This window comes from Pseudopipra pipra, chromosome 1 (genome assembly GCF_036250125.1).
Source record: "Pseudopipra pipra isolate bDixPip1 chromosome 1, bDixPip1.hap1, whole genome shotgun sequence".
In the NCBI taxonomy this organism is placed as follows: domain Eukaryota; kingdom Metazoa; phylum Chordata; class Aves; order Passeriformes; family Pipridae; genus Pseudopipra; species Pseudopipra pipra.
The window spans coordinates 39,771,534-39,789,750 of NC_087549.1; the positions used below are offsets into that span (position 1 = coordinate 39,771,534).

General features: G+C 37.7%; 1 protein-coding gene across 1 annotated transcript in view; it reads right to left on the reverse strand.

Annotated features, from left to right (window-relative positions):
• RP1 (RP1 axonemal microtubule associated) overlaps positions 1 to 18,217 on the reverse strand; it is a 189,525-nt gene that overhangs the window by 59,077 nt on the left and 112,231 nt on the right. The window contains exons 32-37 of the mRNA XM_064653041.1: positions 16,323 to 16,492; positions 9,491 to 9,710; positions 6,176 to 6,330; positions 4,278 to 4,491; positions 2,755 to 2,945; positions 831 to 1,041 (exon numbers count right to left, since the gene is read on the reverse strand). Of these exons, the coding sequence (XP_064509111.1) occupies positions 831 to 1,041; positions 2,755 to 2,945; positions 4,278 to 4,491; positions 6,176 to 6,330; positions 9,491 to 9,710; positions 16,323 to 16,492 (1,161 nt within the window). The remainder of the gene's footprint in view (positions 1 to 830; positions 1,042 to 2,754; positions 2,946 to 4,277; positions 4,492 to 6,175; positions 6,331 to 9,490; positions 9,711 to 16,322; positions 16,493 to 18,217) is intronic.

Here is an 18,217-nt window from a genome sequence, read left to right on the forward strand (position 1 = left end):
AGCAGAGCACTCTTTGTACTATAAACTCTAGCAATAAACCTCTTAGTGGCACTAAAAGCTTCAGTATACCGTCTTTACTATCCTGATCAATCCTCTTCATTCTAATGAGCTGGATAGATGGGAAATCTGTTCCTAAGTACTAGTGATCAAGTTATCAGTATGCAATTGGTTGTTCCTCAGCATATTCCAGGAGGGAGTGGCAGAAAGCACTTAATCGTCTCTCTGGCATCATACCATTCAGATGTGCTACTAACATATAACTTAATATATACTTTTGTAGAATATTACTTGCTGTATTATAAATTTCTCATTGACACCAATAAAATACTAGTGCAATTGAAATTTTTTGATATCTCTTTGCTGGCTAATTGTAACACATTTTAAGAATTCTACCTTTGCTTTGTAGGGGATCTTTGCAATTCGTTCATTCTTAAAAAATTTGCTATGTTTGTAGGTCATGTATACTTCTTTGTGAATAAGATACAGGCAATATCACAGAGTAGATGATATTTTGTACACACCTTCAGCTGACATAGTGTTAATATGAAGAGATAATAAATAATCAAGAGCTAAAACTGGAACATCATTTAACATGGAAGAAGCCAAATACTATGTTTGGTGTCAGCAGTTAGAGCATCTGTCATAATCCTCCTACCGATGATTTCTGTTTTCTCAGCTTTCTTCTGTGATAAATGCATGTATAAAATCATTATATTCCTTAATATCAAATACTTATGGAAATCTTCACACAGTATTTTAGGCCCAAAAGAGATATATTGGTATTCCAGAGACAGATCCTGACCCCAGTAACAAAAAAGAACATAGCTTACCAGGCAAAGGCTCCTGATCTGCATAGAGAGCCGGCAGTTCCACACATTTGTCTTCCTTAGGGTTGAACCAGCAGTCAAAAGCTAAATACATCTCTTCCTTTGTGCCTGTGTGTTTCATATGCAGTAAATCTAAGTGCCATGGCTGTTTTAGCTCGCTATGTGGGCCAGATACCTGAACTTTGTATATTGAGCCAATATTTGCCAGTTCATCCTATGTGAGGAGAAAGAGAAGATGAAGGGATCTCATTTTAATTGTGCCAGAACAAATGTAGTTGGTAGCTGTATGCAACAGTTGAAAAAACTTCAGTAATTAAAGAATTGGGGCAGATTTATAACTAGTACTATTTTCCCCCTTTCTAGTCAATACAATGTGAATGAGGAGACGGAATGCTTGAGGTTTGATATCAGGGAAAAAGCAATAGCAGTCACTGCCAAAATTAGTACTTAGAACAAGGCATAGTGTTCATATATATTACACTGATTCAGTAAACTATTTTCAGGCACAGAAGCTTTGGTTGATTTTTAAAATTTTGAACATTATCGGAAATATTTCTTACAACTTTTAGTATAAAAATGGTGCAATTAACTATAAATTCAAAGGAGAGCTACTTTAGTTCTACTGGGGATAATGCAACATCTCTATGACATACCATTTCTTGAGTAAGTGAAGGTAGAGGAGGCCTCAGATACTATAAATATTGGCTTAAAATTATTTTTTCCCTCTATGGGGGAAAAAAAGGGAAAAAACAGAATTTGTCTTTTCCTATTCACTATTTCTTGTATTCTTTCCTCTGCTCTTTCCTTTCAAATACTGCCCAGATAGTAGAAGTGCATGTGACCTGACTTCAGCCTTTCCTCTGACATGGCACTTCCAGTTTCACACTATGTTTTGTATTTACCAGAGATTCTTGGAAAGAACTTAGGAAAACCTTCTGAGTACTCTTCATTTTGGATCATGTTGTGGCTAGTATAGTCTGCTAGTTCCTCTTTCATTAAAGTGGATCTTCAAAACCCAACAGTTATTTTTTTAGCTCAATCACCAAGAAGAAAAAGAAGGTGACAATAAATAACATGGGGAAAAAAAAGAGAGAGAAACCATTCTAGAAAAAGCAGTTTGTTCAGAGAAACGTGGTGGCAGGGATGAATAAGTTACATAAAAAAGAAAAATAAACTTTTTGCAGGCTTCATCCCATTTATCATAGAATCACAAAATCACAGAATATGCTGAGTTGGACAGGACCCACAAGATCATCTAGTTCAGCACTTAGCCCTGCACAGGACCATCCCCAAGAGTCACACCATGTGCCCAACATCATTGTCCAAAAACCTCTTGAACTCTGTTGGGCTTGGTGCTGTGACCATATCCCTGGGGAGCTTGTTCCAGTGCCCAACCGCCCTCTGGGTGAAGAACCTTTTTCTAATATCCAACCTAAATCTTCCCTGATGCAACTTCAGGCCATTCCCTTGGATCCTGTCACTGTTCACCACAGAGAAGAGACCACTGTCTGACCCTTCTCTTCCACTCATGAGGAAGTTGTGATTCTTCCTTCCCCATCATCAGCCCCAAAAGGTCTGCAGTAACCCGTGGCATATTGTATGCTTACAAATTGCTTACTTTTGTGAGATCAACAAAGCCTGTAAATCAGTGCATGCAGCATGGTATATACTGTGATATCCACCAAGAGACCAATTCGCTTACTTAAAAAATTTTCAGTATGAGACCCTGGGAGGATCTGCTCATTCAAAAACCCTTGTTAAAACGTTGCTATCTACAAACAAAAATGATGACCTGTGCCAAACTACACAGAGGACTTAAAAATCAATTTGGTAGTTTAGTTTAAAGAAACAATTTATCTCAGAATTAAGTGGGTTATTGGCTACAAGATTCATGGGCTTTTCTTGCAATAGAGAAAGGTTGAAGTACTTTGATCTGCATTGCTTTCCCCGTGACTTGCAGTGGTAACTTTTTGCAGCTCAGATTGCCGTAGAAGATAAAAGAAAGGCGTATTGGATCCTTCTCATTGCTCAAGTCAGACCCAGTGATAACCATTGTCCAGAGACCTGATGATTTCATGTTGATTTCAGGCGGTTCAGGACTAAGAGTCAATCTTCTACCTTTAAAAATTATCAAAGAGAAAGGAAAGATGACAGCATGAGAGAATGGCATAATGTAGCAGGACCATAGCTTTTACAGAACACAAGTAAAGCTCCTTTTGCAGGTTTTGTTATATCTATAGCAACTGTTCGCTAAGAATAACACATCAATAACTTTCCCCCCCCCAAGAATTTTACTGCTTAATGTTCTTTCTGTGTTTAGAATTTAGTTTCAAATGCATTTTTTTGATGCCAATGAATTTTCCTTGTCATGTTTGGAAGTAATTTCTAAGGGAACATTCTGTTACCTTTTAGAGGTCTAAGCAATTGCTCTCAAAAAAGCAATCAATATTACTAAAACTAATTTATCATTTAGGAGCACTAGCTATATGTAGCATGTAGGCACCTAATGCAAAATGAACAATTCTAATGAACTTCACTCATAACTGGATCTACCCTAGCAGTATAATATGTGCTGTAATGGTGCAACTGAGAGATAGTCTATAAAAAACACACAAAATTATTTGCCAGATCCTCAGAAGATCAATATTACTATGTCCCTCTCTTTTTCTTCATTAATTACTGTTATTCTTCATTTTAATTCTGTTTTAACCATTCTGGGGGAAAGGAAAATTATTTAATGGAGAGGAATAGCTCAGAAAAATGTACTTTCTACAACCTGGAAAAACCACACAACTGAATACCTGCATATCTATTATGTATCATGGACACCTTGTATTTTTAAGCTATCTTACTCCCTCTGGACAAATTTTTGTATCTCATTTCCTTTGCACTGAATTGTTTTCACAGGATTGAAGGAAGAAATCTTTTAGTAGTTCTAAAAGACTAAAGGTCCTGCTATTAGTGTTCTTTTGCCAAGTACATCCAGGTTTAGATTTGCACAAATTCTGGTGTAGTAGTAATTTTGAAATGAGCAGAAACTGAGAATACCAGAACTACACCTTCATGCTATGGAATAATACCACAGGTAAAGACTAGGCTCATTTCACCAAAGTAACTTTTCTTTGGATTTCAAGTGAGATCCCAAGCTGAAAAGTGATGCATAAAATTTAAGCTATTTATCCCCACGAGGCGCACATCCCAAGCTCTGTTTTATATCTCCCTTTGCAACGTGTTATATTTAATTTGGAAAGCAAGTGTTTCATACACAGCACACTGATAAGATGGAATTATATTAACTTTGACCTTACAAGATGTGGCTTTGCTATAACACTAAGATCAAACTGAAATTCACACTTTCAATAAAATGAGCATATTATAGAGGTCTGAAAGAGCTGTAGCCAAACATATATATGTATATATGAACAGTCAAGTTAGTTTTGCAGAACTTACCAATTGTTACAATCTCACAAACAGTCTCACATAAGCCCAAATGAGTATCAAGCCAATTCCACAATGGAAAGACCCATTCTTTGTCTGAATCTTGTGATTCTTTGACTGTTACCATCTTGAGGTACATCCCTGCCCCATAGCCTTCTCCGTCATGTCCTATGACCACTTTTTGCAAATGACTCAGAGAAACAGCTTCCACCAAAAATGAATCCACCTGAAAAACAGGGAAATACTCAATAAAACAGAATTTTGACCCAAATATTCTTGAACGTCAGGGAAAATATAGATCTGGATTCAGCAAGGATTGAAAACTTATGACTGCTTTTTTTGTAACGTTTAACATAACATCTCCCCTCTGAATCTAAAAAAGCTCACACTGATAATACCTATCATTGAATCCTACATTCATCAGTAATGGTGCTTTGTAACTTCATTTGATCTTCGGACAATATGGATCATTGCATCAATCATTTCCTATTACATTAAAATGTAATATGAAACTGTCAATCTTCTGACAGTCAGACAATTATGACAAGAGTTTGGTTCTAATCAAATTTCTATCTTTCAGGGTATTTCTAGTTTCTAAAACTTATCGGACAGACATAGATATATATCTAAAAGAGTGTATTCACTGCAAGATAGATGTTAAATTCTCCTCCAATAGTCAGAAAAGCCTGTCTTTTTGTTTTCCTTACAGAATGAAGAAAAGAGTAAGGAATAGAGAGGAGGAAGTTAAGATGAAAGTGGAGAGTAAAAGACAAGAGATGGGAAGGGAAGCAGTATGGAGAAGGCGGAGGAAGACAAAAGAGAAGTAAACTCAATGAGCAGTGGATGAGAATAGGGACCACAAAAACAAGAAAAGGAAAAATGTGAAATGCAAAGAAACAAATTACATGCCCCACTAAATTTTTACTTGTTTTGTAAGAAAGCCAGGTGTTCCATATAAGGCCCAGAATAGGGCCAGAAGGACCTGATGGTAGCTGGCAAAAGTTAGAAAGTTATGAACAACTGGAGCTAAATAGCAATGTCTAGGATTGTAATTAACACCATAATTCCAATAAAACATTATTTCAATAGTAGGAACTTACTAAACTGGATGTTAGAGCAAATGAAAAGAATATATTAGCAAACTGATCTCTAAAAAATACCATAGTTGCCAGAGTCTTATGCTACTTTTTAAATAAAAGTATTGAAGCAGATTTTCTGCTACTAACATTAAAAGTACTTTCATATGACAAAAAAATTCTTTCTTTTTTTCTAATAACAGTTGGAACCCAACAGCAGATTGTGAGCAGAAATCATTAACTTTGATAATTAAGGTATTTTAAGAAATAAATCCGTGCATGAATATAAATTTAAATAATTACAACAGAGTGATATCTTCTCTATATAAGCATAGTTCTGAGAAATACACAGGAATGAAATTTAGAAATTCCTTCAGTCCATTAGTGATTCCACTTTTACCCTAACAAGTGCTGTAGTAATTGTCTAATAAAATAGTTTTACAGAAATTTAAACCTCTCCTTGACAATGTACATTTTGGCAGTGAGTTTTTTCAAACTTCAATGTTCAGTGAAGGAATCTCTAATAAGAAATTCTAATTCACAAGGGAAGAATTCTGTTGCTTTTGGTCATCCAGAAACACTGTTTTTATGTGCATTCTCTTCTCTAAGTGGAATTTTTTTTCTCTTGTCTAAATTTATTGACTAGTAAGTCATGTGGGAATGTTCTTCCAGAAGAACTAAATAACACTGAAATTGGTCTGTTGCGAATATCTGGAGGACAAATTCTGTGAATGTTTCAAAATTTTTGCCTATCTGTAGCCAGAGCGGGTATAAAGTGACACTTAAGGCAATGCTAACCCCTGCACATGTAAGACCACATTTTTGTACCATTACCTTATTTCTTTGAAATTTTCTTCCTTTTGTTAAAGATGTATGAAGTTTCCTCACACCTGTGTCACCTCTTTTGCCATAGAGAGTGATATAAACATTTGCAAAAGTTTCTGCTCCCCAGCGATCGCCAGTATGCACAGAGACAACATACTTACAGACTGTATAGAAAGAGAAAAAAAAAGCTGATTAAGTACAAGGCATATTTAAAATAAAACAGCAACACAGAGTTAGACTACTGCTTGTTTTTATTTCTGCAGCTACCAAAAAATCTGCTATTCAGTGATTGTAATGCTGAGCTCAAAGAAAACTTTCTACTAATTTTCCTAGAAATTTGAAGGAAATTGGACAATTTAGACTTCTGTAGCTTAAGCTACTAAAATCTAGATAAATTCTGCCCAATTCTGTTTTATTGTGCAAGATCTGGAAAATAAGAACTCATCTGAGTTAGTTCAAGGTCTGTTAGAAACTGAATTATCTTTGCAGTAAATAGTAACTAGCACAGGTAAAAGAAGAAGAAGAAGAAGAAGAAGGTGATGTTAGTTGGAATAAGAGAGATAGATGTAACATAGCATCTGGATGCATGACATGACATACAAGTATAAAAATTTTACAAAATGCACTTATTAAATTAAGGAAGGAAACTATAAACTCTTTGTCTCTATATTGCTTCTGTATAAATGAACTTCTACAGTCAGATTGGATTTTCGTCTGAGGAAGACATGAGAGCCTAAAAAAAAATTATTACTGGCTCAAAACAACTTGAGGGAGGAGGGGAGCAGATTGGTTTTGCCAAGGTGGAATGGTGCTCTGACCCCATACCTCACCTCCTTGAGAGTCTCCATGCAGCTGTCAGTCACTGGCAAATCAGGAGCACTGCCCCACACCACACCCCCTGGAACCCCTAACCCAGGTCCCACATGGCTGACAGACTGGAAGCTCCACCTGAGGAGGGGGTGGCCACAGTAGTCCAGAGTAAATAAAACCAACAAACGTCACGAGGCTTCCACGTGGTCATGGCCCTGTTGTCCTTGGATTTGTGGTAGCTGGTTCTACACTGGATTTAAGGCAGTAGATATAATTCTCTCTTTCTCTCTCAACTTAAATCTGGATTGGTTGGAATTTGCTAAGTTGATGTTTTGTCAAATGCTTTATGTTGATTGAATGTTTTCTTTAAGCTTTTGCCAAGTTTCCTTATTTTCCAAAGTTGGTAAATGTAGGTGACCTCCTGAAAATATTGTCACATTTTTCCCTCATGTGGCCCCAAGGTATAAAAGAACTTAAGGCCCCTCTAATGAATCCATCAGGTTGATTTTTGATGCAAAAGCCCTTCAATGAGCTCATGGGGTGAGCCTGGGGTCTTACAGAATATCATTAAGTTGCATATATATTCATGCTCACAAAAAGAGTAACCAAAATTTTTCAAATGTCATTTTTAATGTACAATCTTCCTGAGTTAACATTTAACTAATGTAACACTATACTTTCTTTTAAGGTCGTGAATAGGTTTGAGGTATTCAGTGACTGAAAATTCTGGAACTTTAGTTTAACAAAGCAGTCAAGTCTCTAATTACTTTTATCTCGTGTAACTGCTAACTTTTCTGAACAAATGCAGTTCTTCTGTAAGTCTTCACATTCCAAGGGCATCTCTGAATATGCCCTGAAACTCTCAGCATGGCAAAAAATTAGTCCTTAGGAAAAAAAAAAAGAACTTTTTTGTACAATGAGGGTTTCTTCTGACACTTATGTTAGTAAGTAAATCTACTATAACCTATTGAGTAATAATTAAATAGTAACTGTAGTGGTTTGGACTTTGATTTTCCCCAGAGGCTGAAAAGTGGTAGACCCCAAGGGGTGGAAACCTCTGGAAGTTTTGAAATTCTACCCAATGGGCGCTCCTGCAGAAATGTCAACATCTCACAAACTGACTGGAAGAGATGAGTTGTAGTTTTGGTTGTTGTAGAAGTGGTAGCCATGTTGTAGGGCCACGAGGTAGGGGCTCTGTGCCCCTTGGGGCCTCTGGCCCCCTCCCAGCCCCTGGCTGGGGGGCTGCAGGGACCTGGAACAGCATAAAGCTGGGCTAGGTGCCTGTAGTTATGCTGGGAGATGTTTTTCTCCATGGGCACAGAACAGCAGCCAGGACTGACCAGAGAAACGGTGGCAGAGAGCCAGAGATAAGAACCAGAACTGAAGGAGCAGCAGAAGCAACATGCAGCACCGGAGAAAAGACTCCTGGAAAGGGAGAGAGAGGGAGAACCAGCAGCTGAGAGACAGAGTTTGGGGTAAGGCTGTACCAGACCCCCCAAAACTCCTTTGAGACCTCCTGGAAGGAGGAAGATGATGGACTCTTACTTGAAAGAGCCTTGGAGTGCTACAGCACTTACAGAGAGGAGCTAAGAAGCTCAAAGGCGTCCTGAAGCTGGACCAGGACAGCCAAAGGAATGTGGAGGAGGGCTTCGCCCCCCCCGCTGCCTGGAGACAGAGCACGGAGCTCTGCAAACGGGAATTTGAATCCCCTGAGGAAGGGACTTTCACGAAGATGCCCCGGCATTTCGTGATATGCCTGCGGTGATGCGAGTCTTGTCCCTGCTGGCAGTCCACAGGTGAGGCCTTCACTTGGACCGGAGGAGAGCCGAGGGGCTTGGAAACCCCCTTGTGTATGTTGAACAGAGATCCAGCTACAACAACCCAGTTACTGCTGCATGGAGGACAGAAGAGGAGCTGCTGCTTAAGGACTGGAAGGGATCTGTCCTTCTTTCCCTCCTGGACTTTTATTTGGAGGGGAGAAGAGATCTGATCATTGTAAATATATATATCATGGTAGAGATAGTTTGTGATCGTGTGTATAATGTGATATGGTATTTATTTGTACAGTCATTGTAATATATTCCCTTTCCCCCACTTGGAGTCTGGTGTGTTTGGTCTGGAAAAGCCCATCTCACATTGGGTTGAGATGTGGGAGGGGGGATGGAACTAGGGAATTGGATTTCAGGACTATCTCAAACCATGACAGTAACTCTACAACAAATCATTTCCATGGCTTTAAACATGTGCTTTTCTTTAAAAAGTATAATTATACTGTTCAATTTTTCACATTGAGAATCAGGCAGAAGAGTTAGCAACTGTAAAACTCAATATGCAACTTAACTGGAAAATTAAAATTTTTTAAGCGGTCAGCATTCTTGTAGTGCATATATGAAGAAGGTTGCAATAGAGCCACTGAAGATATCAAATCCAGACAAAGCGCTGTATTATATCTGTGGCATCAATTTATTTTTGAGCAGTTAATTTACAGTGTTTGTATCTTCTCAGTGGTTTTACCTGGTAAAGTTTTCTGGTCCTTGGTGACTGCAGGGAATTCTTTCACCAGCTCCTTGTCTTCTCTGTTAAGAGTAAGCCAGCAGTTACAGTCAAAGTTCAGCTCTTGTTTTGTGTGTAACTCTTCTAAGCAAAAAGACTTCAGATGCCAACCCTCAAAACCTGGCACATCATCACAGCTGACTCGAATCTTGTATATGTCTCCCAGATCTCCAGTCTCAAACTGCAACAAATAGCATAAGAATGTGCTGTCAAGCCTGGTTCACTTACAGAGATTTTCCCAAATCCCTGTGTAGAACTCCTAAATTTAACATTAACCAATGGAAAAGCTGAATCTGAGGCTGAGATATATGGGACGAGAGAATCAATCCTTTTTTCATGATATGATCATGGTGAGATTTTCTCCCTTATAAGTGTGTCAAGGTTAAAATTAGAAAGACCTGTGCATTTAGGCACTTTAGACAAATCTAACATAAAGCTGTGACCCTACTGGATAGAGAGAGCATTAGCTTACAACTAAAGGTTCTAATATCAGCAGTCAAGTGAGGTATTAGTTTAATAATGCTTACTATGAGCCTAGAATCACAGAATTATTTATGTTCCAAAAGACCTTTAAGATCATCAAGTCCAGTCATTAACTCAGCACTGCCAAGCCCACTATTATACTACGGCTCTGAGTGCCACATCTACACCTCTTTTAAGTACCTCCAGGATGATGACTCAACCACTGCCTTGGGCAGTATGTTCCAATGCTTCCTTTGGTGAAGAAATTTTCAATGAATTTTAATTTTAGGTGAAGAAATTTTAGAAAGTTTTAACTAAATTCCCATTTGCTAAATGATTTGGTTTAGAACATGACACTGCTTTACAACCAATTCTTTGTAAAAGAGAGGAGATATTGCTGAATAAAAAATAAATCATGAATGTCACAGAAATAACTCTGCAGGACAACAGAGTCCTGTTCCAATACTACATATGGGAAATTCAATAACTAGTTGATGACTGTGGGCTTCTTAAACCATCCAACCTAGAGCTGTGGGAACTGGGATGGTTAAACTGCATGAAGTGCTAATGATCTGCATGACATTAACCACTGCTTGATAAGTTTTCTGAACAGTGGCAGCCTTTCACTGGGAAACTGCAAGAAGGACTGGGTGGAAAGTGATTTTTGAGTGAAACAACACAGAACTGTTATTTTTAAAAGGTAACAATTATTTTTAAGAAGGATCAAATCAGGAAATGTTGCCAATGGCCTTGTTCTCCTCCCATATTGTTTGGGGGTTTTTTTCTCACACCAGTCACAACATAAGATTTGGTGACTTTCCAGAAAGTAAATCCTTTGTGCACCCTATAACATCACAGCAACAAACTGAAGTTAGTCTTGCACAGTCATGCCCTGGGATTAGCAGCATCAGCAGCAGATTGGCTCCTGATATAGAGCACAGACCTCCTAACAGATGATTTATTCTGCTTCTCAACAGCCCTCTGAATTTATTAGCCCTTCACTGCTGACCTCACTTGCTTAAAGGTAGTTCATGTGTATTTGCACAGTGGACATATACATGTAGGGAAGCATCAGCTACCTTATTCTTACTAGAGAGGAACCACATAAAAAATGTGGTTTTATAATTTTGGAAGACTTGGCCACCATCATTAATAACTGTTATGCAAATTCATCATCATCATCATCATCATGGCCAGTCTTTGCGAATGAAGATTTGGGAAAGGTCTTTTCCCTTCGAGCCTGCGCAGTGGATTTTTTAGGTGAGACACAGTGTGCACTGAACTGAGCCCACCCTTTAATCCTGAGGTTCATCTGCCGGGGCCGAGCGAGCTCGGACGGTGGCAGTGAGGTCCTCAGGACGTAGGTTTGTTTAGAGTGACCTTCTCTTAGATGGATGGCCTTACAGGGCTGATGAGCTCCATCTGCTGGAGGAGTTCCCTGACCGGGAATGGAACCCAGGCCGTGGCGGTGAGAGCGCCGCATCCTAACCACTAGACCACCAGGGGGCCCCCTGTTATGCAAATAAGAAATAGTAAAACATCAAAGTATGAGGAGGAACTGAACTGAAAATAAAGCAACGTGCCCAAACCATTTTACAGGAACTTGAACTGTTTATGATGTAGAACTTATGAAGAGAGGCCTTTGGTAGGAAGGAACTGCACTTGTTGACTTAATAGATCCCTTTCAGTCTGAATTTCTCAAGGTAAGTATTATAAGTGATAGGCATGCCACTCCTACAAATTTTCAATATTCAAGACATTGTTCTTTAAGGACCAGGGAAGAAATGCTTCCTATTTTCTATGTAAGAGCCCCGAGGCTGCATGGAACCTCTCAGATCCTGAACTGTACCTCCACAGCACTCATAGCAGTCACACAGCATTGGTTTTACACTGAAGAGGGCATTAGACTTGTCTTCCCTCCAAAACTAACCTGCCCTGACTGTACACATTTGTGCTTACATAACTTAAGGCTGTTCCTGACTTGGTCTCCACTGCTGCACTATGAAAAGGGAAATACATGGGCAGAATTTCATGTCAAGATTTTTTCATTCATGCTGTCTGTATTGCAAAGGATATCATTAGCTATGTATCATTAGCTATGGTGAAGTAAGTGGACTAATCCCTTGTAAAATATGCATTCCACCTTATTAAGCTGAACGGGAATTATTTGGGTTCATCGAGAGGAGAGTGCACATCTAAACTATGGTCCTTTCACAGGCAACAAAATTATTGCTTCTTCTCTTTCAGAACCAGACTACAGACTTTTAAAATTATGGCCTGCAGATTTTCTTTGTTGTACTTGGACCCCCATGACTAACACACAGCTACTCTAAATGCTTGAACAACTTGTTTCACAAAGCTCTCTGTTTGGGAGTTGCAAAAGTATAGGACTTGGTTTTTTTTATATGACAAGGTACCTCACATTTTACTTTGCCTTCTGCTACCCAGATTTGATATTCTATTGGTTTCTAAGTTGCCATAAATACATATGCTAAAATCCTTGTAGGAAATGCACAGATGAGAGATATAGGAAAATAATCCCAGAATACAGGACAGGCTACTTAAAAACCACAATTGTCCCTTTTGTTTCTAGAATCACAACTTCATTTATTTCTGTGACTGCCTTTGAAACAGAAAGCACTAATTATCATACAGTTTACAATCTGTGGAATTAAAACACCAACTATTTTCAACTGAGTTTATTAGATATTTCCCTTTTTTTCAGGGATTTGTTTTTCCCCCACGGTTCTGGCCAGTACTAGTCTTTTTTGTTCAGCTCCATCACTGTAAGCCAGTGCTACCATTAAGTCATCTTTGTAATCCTTTTCTGAGCAATTTAATATGAACAGTTTTTCTTTGGAATATGATATATTGTCTTTGATCCCATAATTTGCTTTTCCCTCCATCAATGTCTATTAATTGATTTAACATGAACTTTAAAGCAGAGATAGACTTATAATCCATTACAAAGTATATCAGTGTATATCAAAGTATATACAGTGAATATCTTTGTTTTAAATTTGTAGACTATTTGCAAGAGGACACTTTACCTTGTTCATTATTATAACTTCCTATTTAACGTTTCCATATTTATTTCTTCTGAGCAGCTTTATGTAATACTCAGAACTTGAAATTTTAGGTGAGTTGGATGTGATTTGTCATATACTAAACAACACTATTTTTTCTATCACATGACTGAAAGGAGCATGTCTCATAATCAAGAGAAGGCTCTGACAAAGCCACTGGACTTTTGAATATCTGAGAGACAGGTAACTGATGAAGATGATTAGAGAATTTCATAATATTTTAAGTCTTTTATTTTTGACTCACACAGGGTTTCTCAAAAACATCATGCCTAACGTAATTAAAGCTTTGTAAATTTCACTGTTTGGGGGCACATTTAAATTAGATTCTTTTTAATTCTTTTCAACTCTTTTCCCTGCAAAAAAAAAAGAAAGAAAAAAAAGGAAAAAACCCCATAAATTATTCTAGTTAATAAGGTTTGGTCAAAGCACTCTAAAATTCAGATGAAGAGCCTTCTATCATATACTCTAGAAATCCTGCTGTTTGTTGTTTGGAACATCATCTCATACTGTGTAAAACACATGGAGTATTGTATTATGTGATTTGAAACTTTCTGTCCCCTCATGGTTCTTAACACAAAATAAATTCCATATTTACTGTGTATTTACAAACAGTCCTACTTGCAGAGCTCTACTGCTCATTTTGTACTACCTGTGCTAGTGTTTTGAAGAGTAGTTTTAGGGATCCCAATCTCACAATCTGCCAGTTATGTATCTTCACATTTTATGGTTCTCTGAATAAAAGAATGTGCACAATACACTAGGACTCTCCAAAGACATGTTCTGACAAGCTTACTCTGCATGCAATCAAGAAACACAGATGACTGGGAGAAAGATCTATATACTTTACAAATCTGCTTATTCCATGTGAGATCAACAATTGATTCTTACCATCACCAGACTATCAAGGACAAAAACTTTTACTCATTTCTTGCCATGCTATCTTCAATCAAATCTCATAACGTTGACACATTCACCTATTTCTAAATTTATTTTTTAAAATTAAGGTGTTCTAATTAAGTTAATTCTTATTTAAGGAGCTCAAATATTATGCTATAGGTTTCTGAGACCACTGAAACCCAACTGTACCTCATAGCACACTGCTATTTTCTCTTTTAATTCATTCCTTATGCTTGCTATGTGCAATTAAACTACACCTGTTCTTTCATAGGATTTGGCTGGACATATTTTGGATTGAATAATCATTCTGAATATGATACACATCTGTGCATATACTTGTGTGAGAGCACCTGGAAAATCAGGAATTTAGATGTCTTTCTGTCCTCAGTGTTCAATAAATGTATCTCTGAGACCAAAATTTAGCTTACTGTTTCAAAACTATGTGAGCTGCTTATAGCACATAACCTGTTGTTCTTTTTACTGCACTATATTGTTAAGGATGTTTGTCTAGGACTAGGATCTTGGGGGGAGGTTGAAAGTTCATTTACTTCTGCTTGTTGAAAAGCTGAATTCACAGCTTGTCTTCTTTGTGATGTGTTCATGTCTCCAGCCTGCTGCTACAGTGAGAAAACATGAGCAAAGCTTCTGAGTTCTTTTGCATAGTCTTAGTAAGAACAAAGAAAGGGAGAGCAAAAAGAAACTGGGTTTATTAGCTCAACCACCTAAAGAAGATATGAAGGTATTTATGGAGATATCTGTGAATCCCCAAATGACCCTTTGTATCAGACCTGCTTATCTTGTAAGCTGTGCTATAAGCAATGTGACAAAGAGATAAAATTTCATGTGTAGTAAATAATGCTCAAATAGTACTAACTCCTTCATACAAAGCAACAAAAACAATGACACAAATATCTATGGGGAAAATATAAACACTAACCCAAAGCCAATCCAAAGTCTAAACAAGCATTCACAAAGGTGCTGGGGTGGAAGGGTACGATGGATAAGGTACTGTGGTGCCTAGGATAGTGGACTATGAGGGACAACCATGACTGACACACAGCATTACTAGTTTCTCCTAGTACCAGTCATTGGTACTATCATTCTCCTGGTACCAATCATTGAAGTAAGGCAGCCTTAAAGAGGAATACATGCCATTTGAGAAATTACCAACTTGTTGGGTGCAGCAAAGGTCTACTTTATGAAATGATGCTTCCCAAAATTCAATCAGCTGGTGTGGTTGCTCCATAGACAGATTCTGCCTCTACTGACCTCTTCAGTTCTGAAGCGTCTTTTGTTGCTCAGTGTGTTTCCCGTGTTTTTTGATAAGCAGCTGCTTTCTTGTCTTTAAGAAATGCTATTTATCTTCTCATTTACTCCCCATAAAGTTCCTAAATTGCTTTAGCTTGTTATTTAAACTAAAAATTCAGCCTGAATAGGGTCATTAAAACGAAGCTTTGGCATAATTTTCAAAATGTACTCTTGCCATTGTTTTCAGAATGTTTATTGCAGCCATTGAAAAGTCTTCCTGAGCTGTATAAAACTGACTTGAATTGCAAGCTATTTCTCTCATCTTGCTGGCTAGAAGCTGTACTTCATGCCAATCAACAGAATTTGCAGTGACTTAGCCTAGAAAGCCAGGACAGAATGTGAACATTAAAAAGATGTCTTGGATGAATCCTCTCAAAGCAGCAGCATGCATGTCGGGTGTACAGGCAGTCAGGACTGTGTTAGGGTTGATTTTAATAGTGGCCATATATAATCTATTGCTGCAGAGTTCATCACACTTTTATATGCATGAATGCATTCTCCAGTGATTTATTATTATCCAGAAAAATTCTCTGCCTGCTGGCCTGAGAGACAAAACTATCTTGGGGGAGAGTTGATACTACTTTACAAAGATGGAAATAAAGGAAAACAAAGCCCATTGAACTCCCCTGGGAGTGCTGCCCAATCCTTCATCTTCTGCATTCACAAATAATTATATATGGCCTTTTGAATGAACTTCAGCTCAGGAATCTTTAGGGAATTAAAAAAAATTGCAAGATGAGCTGGTGAATGCAATAAATTACAAAAAAGGGTCCATTTTTCTGCCCTTGAAGGCACTGAAAATTCAAAGAGAACATTGGAGCTTGCTATAGTAGAACAGGACTACCAACAGGAGATGACCCAAGACCTGAACTTGTGTCATTCCATCTTTGCAAATAATTGCATCATTTTTTACCAAAGTAATATTATATATATATGACTCTAGTTTTGTATACATACACACACACACACACATATATATATATCGCCTAGACAGCAATGTCATGGTAAGGTCTGTGTAGTAGTGTATATTTATGACTTACAGTGAATTCATCAGTTGCTCTGGGCAGAAAGCACACATAGCCAGGGGTTTGTGGAGAAAGCAGAAGCTCATCACTTTTGCCCTTTGAGCCATAAATCACAAGGGTCCTTTTACATTCCTGTGGCTCTGGGGAATCTCCATCTGTTTTAACCTGCACTCTCCACCGTTGTGCTAAATAAAATAAAGACATCTTTAATATCAATGTATCAATTAAACATTTTTAGTGTCAATGGTAGAGAGCAATGGATGTCTTTGTTACTATTGCAACAAAGAATTTAAAGATTACCGTGAACTTACATCCTATTTTATAAAAATAGACTGGTTGACATTCTTTTTCTTGACAATAAGTATAACTTAGACTTCATAAACATAAGACAATTGTCGAAGTGGGTATGAAAGCAGAAATTAACACTAAGGAAGCAGGAAAAAGACTCTGCCTATGTTGTTGTTGCGGAGTTTTTTTGCATTCTTTATAACAAAATAGTTGCTTTAATAAAGTAATTATTCTAACACATTTCAATTCTTAGAATGTTCTTATGTAACATGAGAAAGAAAACTAACATTCTGAAAGACTTGTATGTGATCTTTTTGTAAGAGATGCTGGCTAATACACTACTAGTTAAGCAATGAAACTTTTAACTTTTATTCTACAGTTTTTCTAAGTTGATTTGTCATGTTCGGTCTGCTCATTTGTCAGACAGATTATTCACTAGGGTTGAATACAAAATTTAGGTAGTTATGAAGAGATGTTTGCACTGACCTCAGCTCATGGCTTAGGCCTTTCAGAGATCATTTTTTGGTAGGTGACCTGCAGAATGCAACTGAGAAGCTATGCCATGTGTGGGAAAAATACAATGTTGTGGATGGACAGTATAGGTTAGGAAGTTACTTAGTGATTGAAAGTAAATCGTCCCCTGAATTCAAATGAATTATGTGTTGAAAAGATACTTGATTCTGCATAGCAAAAGGAACTTAACAGTAGAAGGAAATCAAAAACTTACGTTTAGACTGTGGGGAGTACTATGAAAATACGACAATTCGTTAATGGCATTAATATAAAAGAGAACTCTTTCATGTTTGTGTGTAAGCCTACAAAACAATATGTCGATAAAATAAATTTTAGAATAATTCAATTCAGAATTAAATTGGATGTGATTTTTTTTCTTACAGTACTGTGTACTTGTTTCATACCTTTTTCTTCCTCCTCCTGCTTGGAGATGGAGACTGGATGAAAACCTGATCTGGTTTCCTTGATTTATAATTTTCCCTTTTTTTCACCTTTTTTCTTTAGCTAATTCTGGTTTTCCCCTTTTTATAGAACATGTTTCTGCATTACATCTGACTGTTCCCTGACTCTTCTGGGCTCAACTATAAAACAGCAGGCAAATACACATCTCACAGTCAGTCTTCTGAGTTACATACTAGCTGAAAGGATCCTTCCATTTGAACTCTTTTTTTGAGGTCATTTCCAGGAATGAGTCAGATGTCGTGTGTGGAAGATCCACACTTTGCCTAATGAGGAACTTTTGCTGTTTGATATGTGTGCCAGCTTTGAATTTTATCTCCTTGTGCCAGGTTGGCATGTGGTACTCTACAGGGTGTCACACTTGGTGAAGTCAAGCATGGTTTGAGCTTTTGCTGTTCCTGATCACTCTGAGGGTTTATAAGGAGCTTCAAATTTTTACAAAGACTCCCAACGTAGCCCTGAATCTCTTATCCTGTCCAACCATGCCCCCTTTTGAAGGCTGTCCCAGGAACACAGCAGAGAGAAAATTAAGATAATTTTGCATTTTTGTGTTTCCCAAATGAGCTTTTTTTCTCTCTTTGTAAGATCCCCCTGCTCCAGGAAATAGTAATTCCCAAGTTGAAAGAAAGCACAGATGCATAACTGCCTGT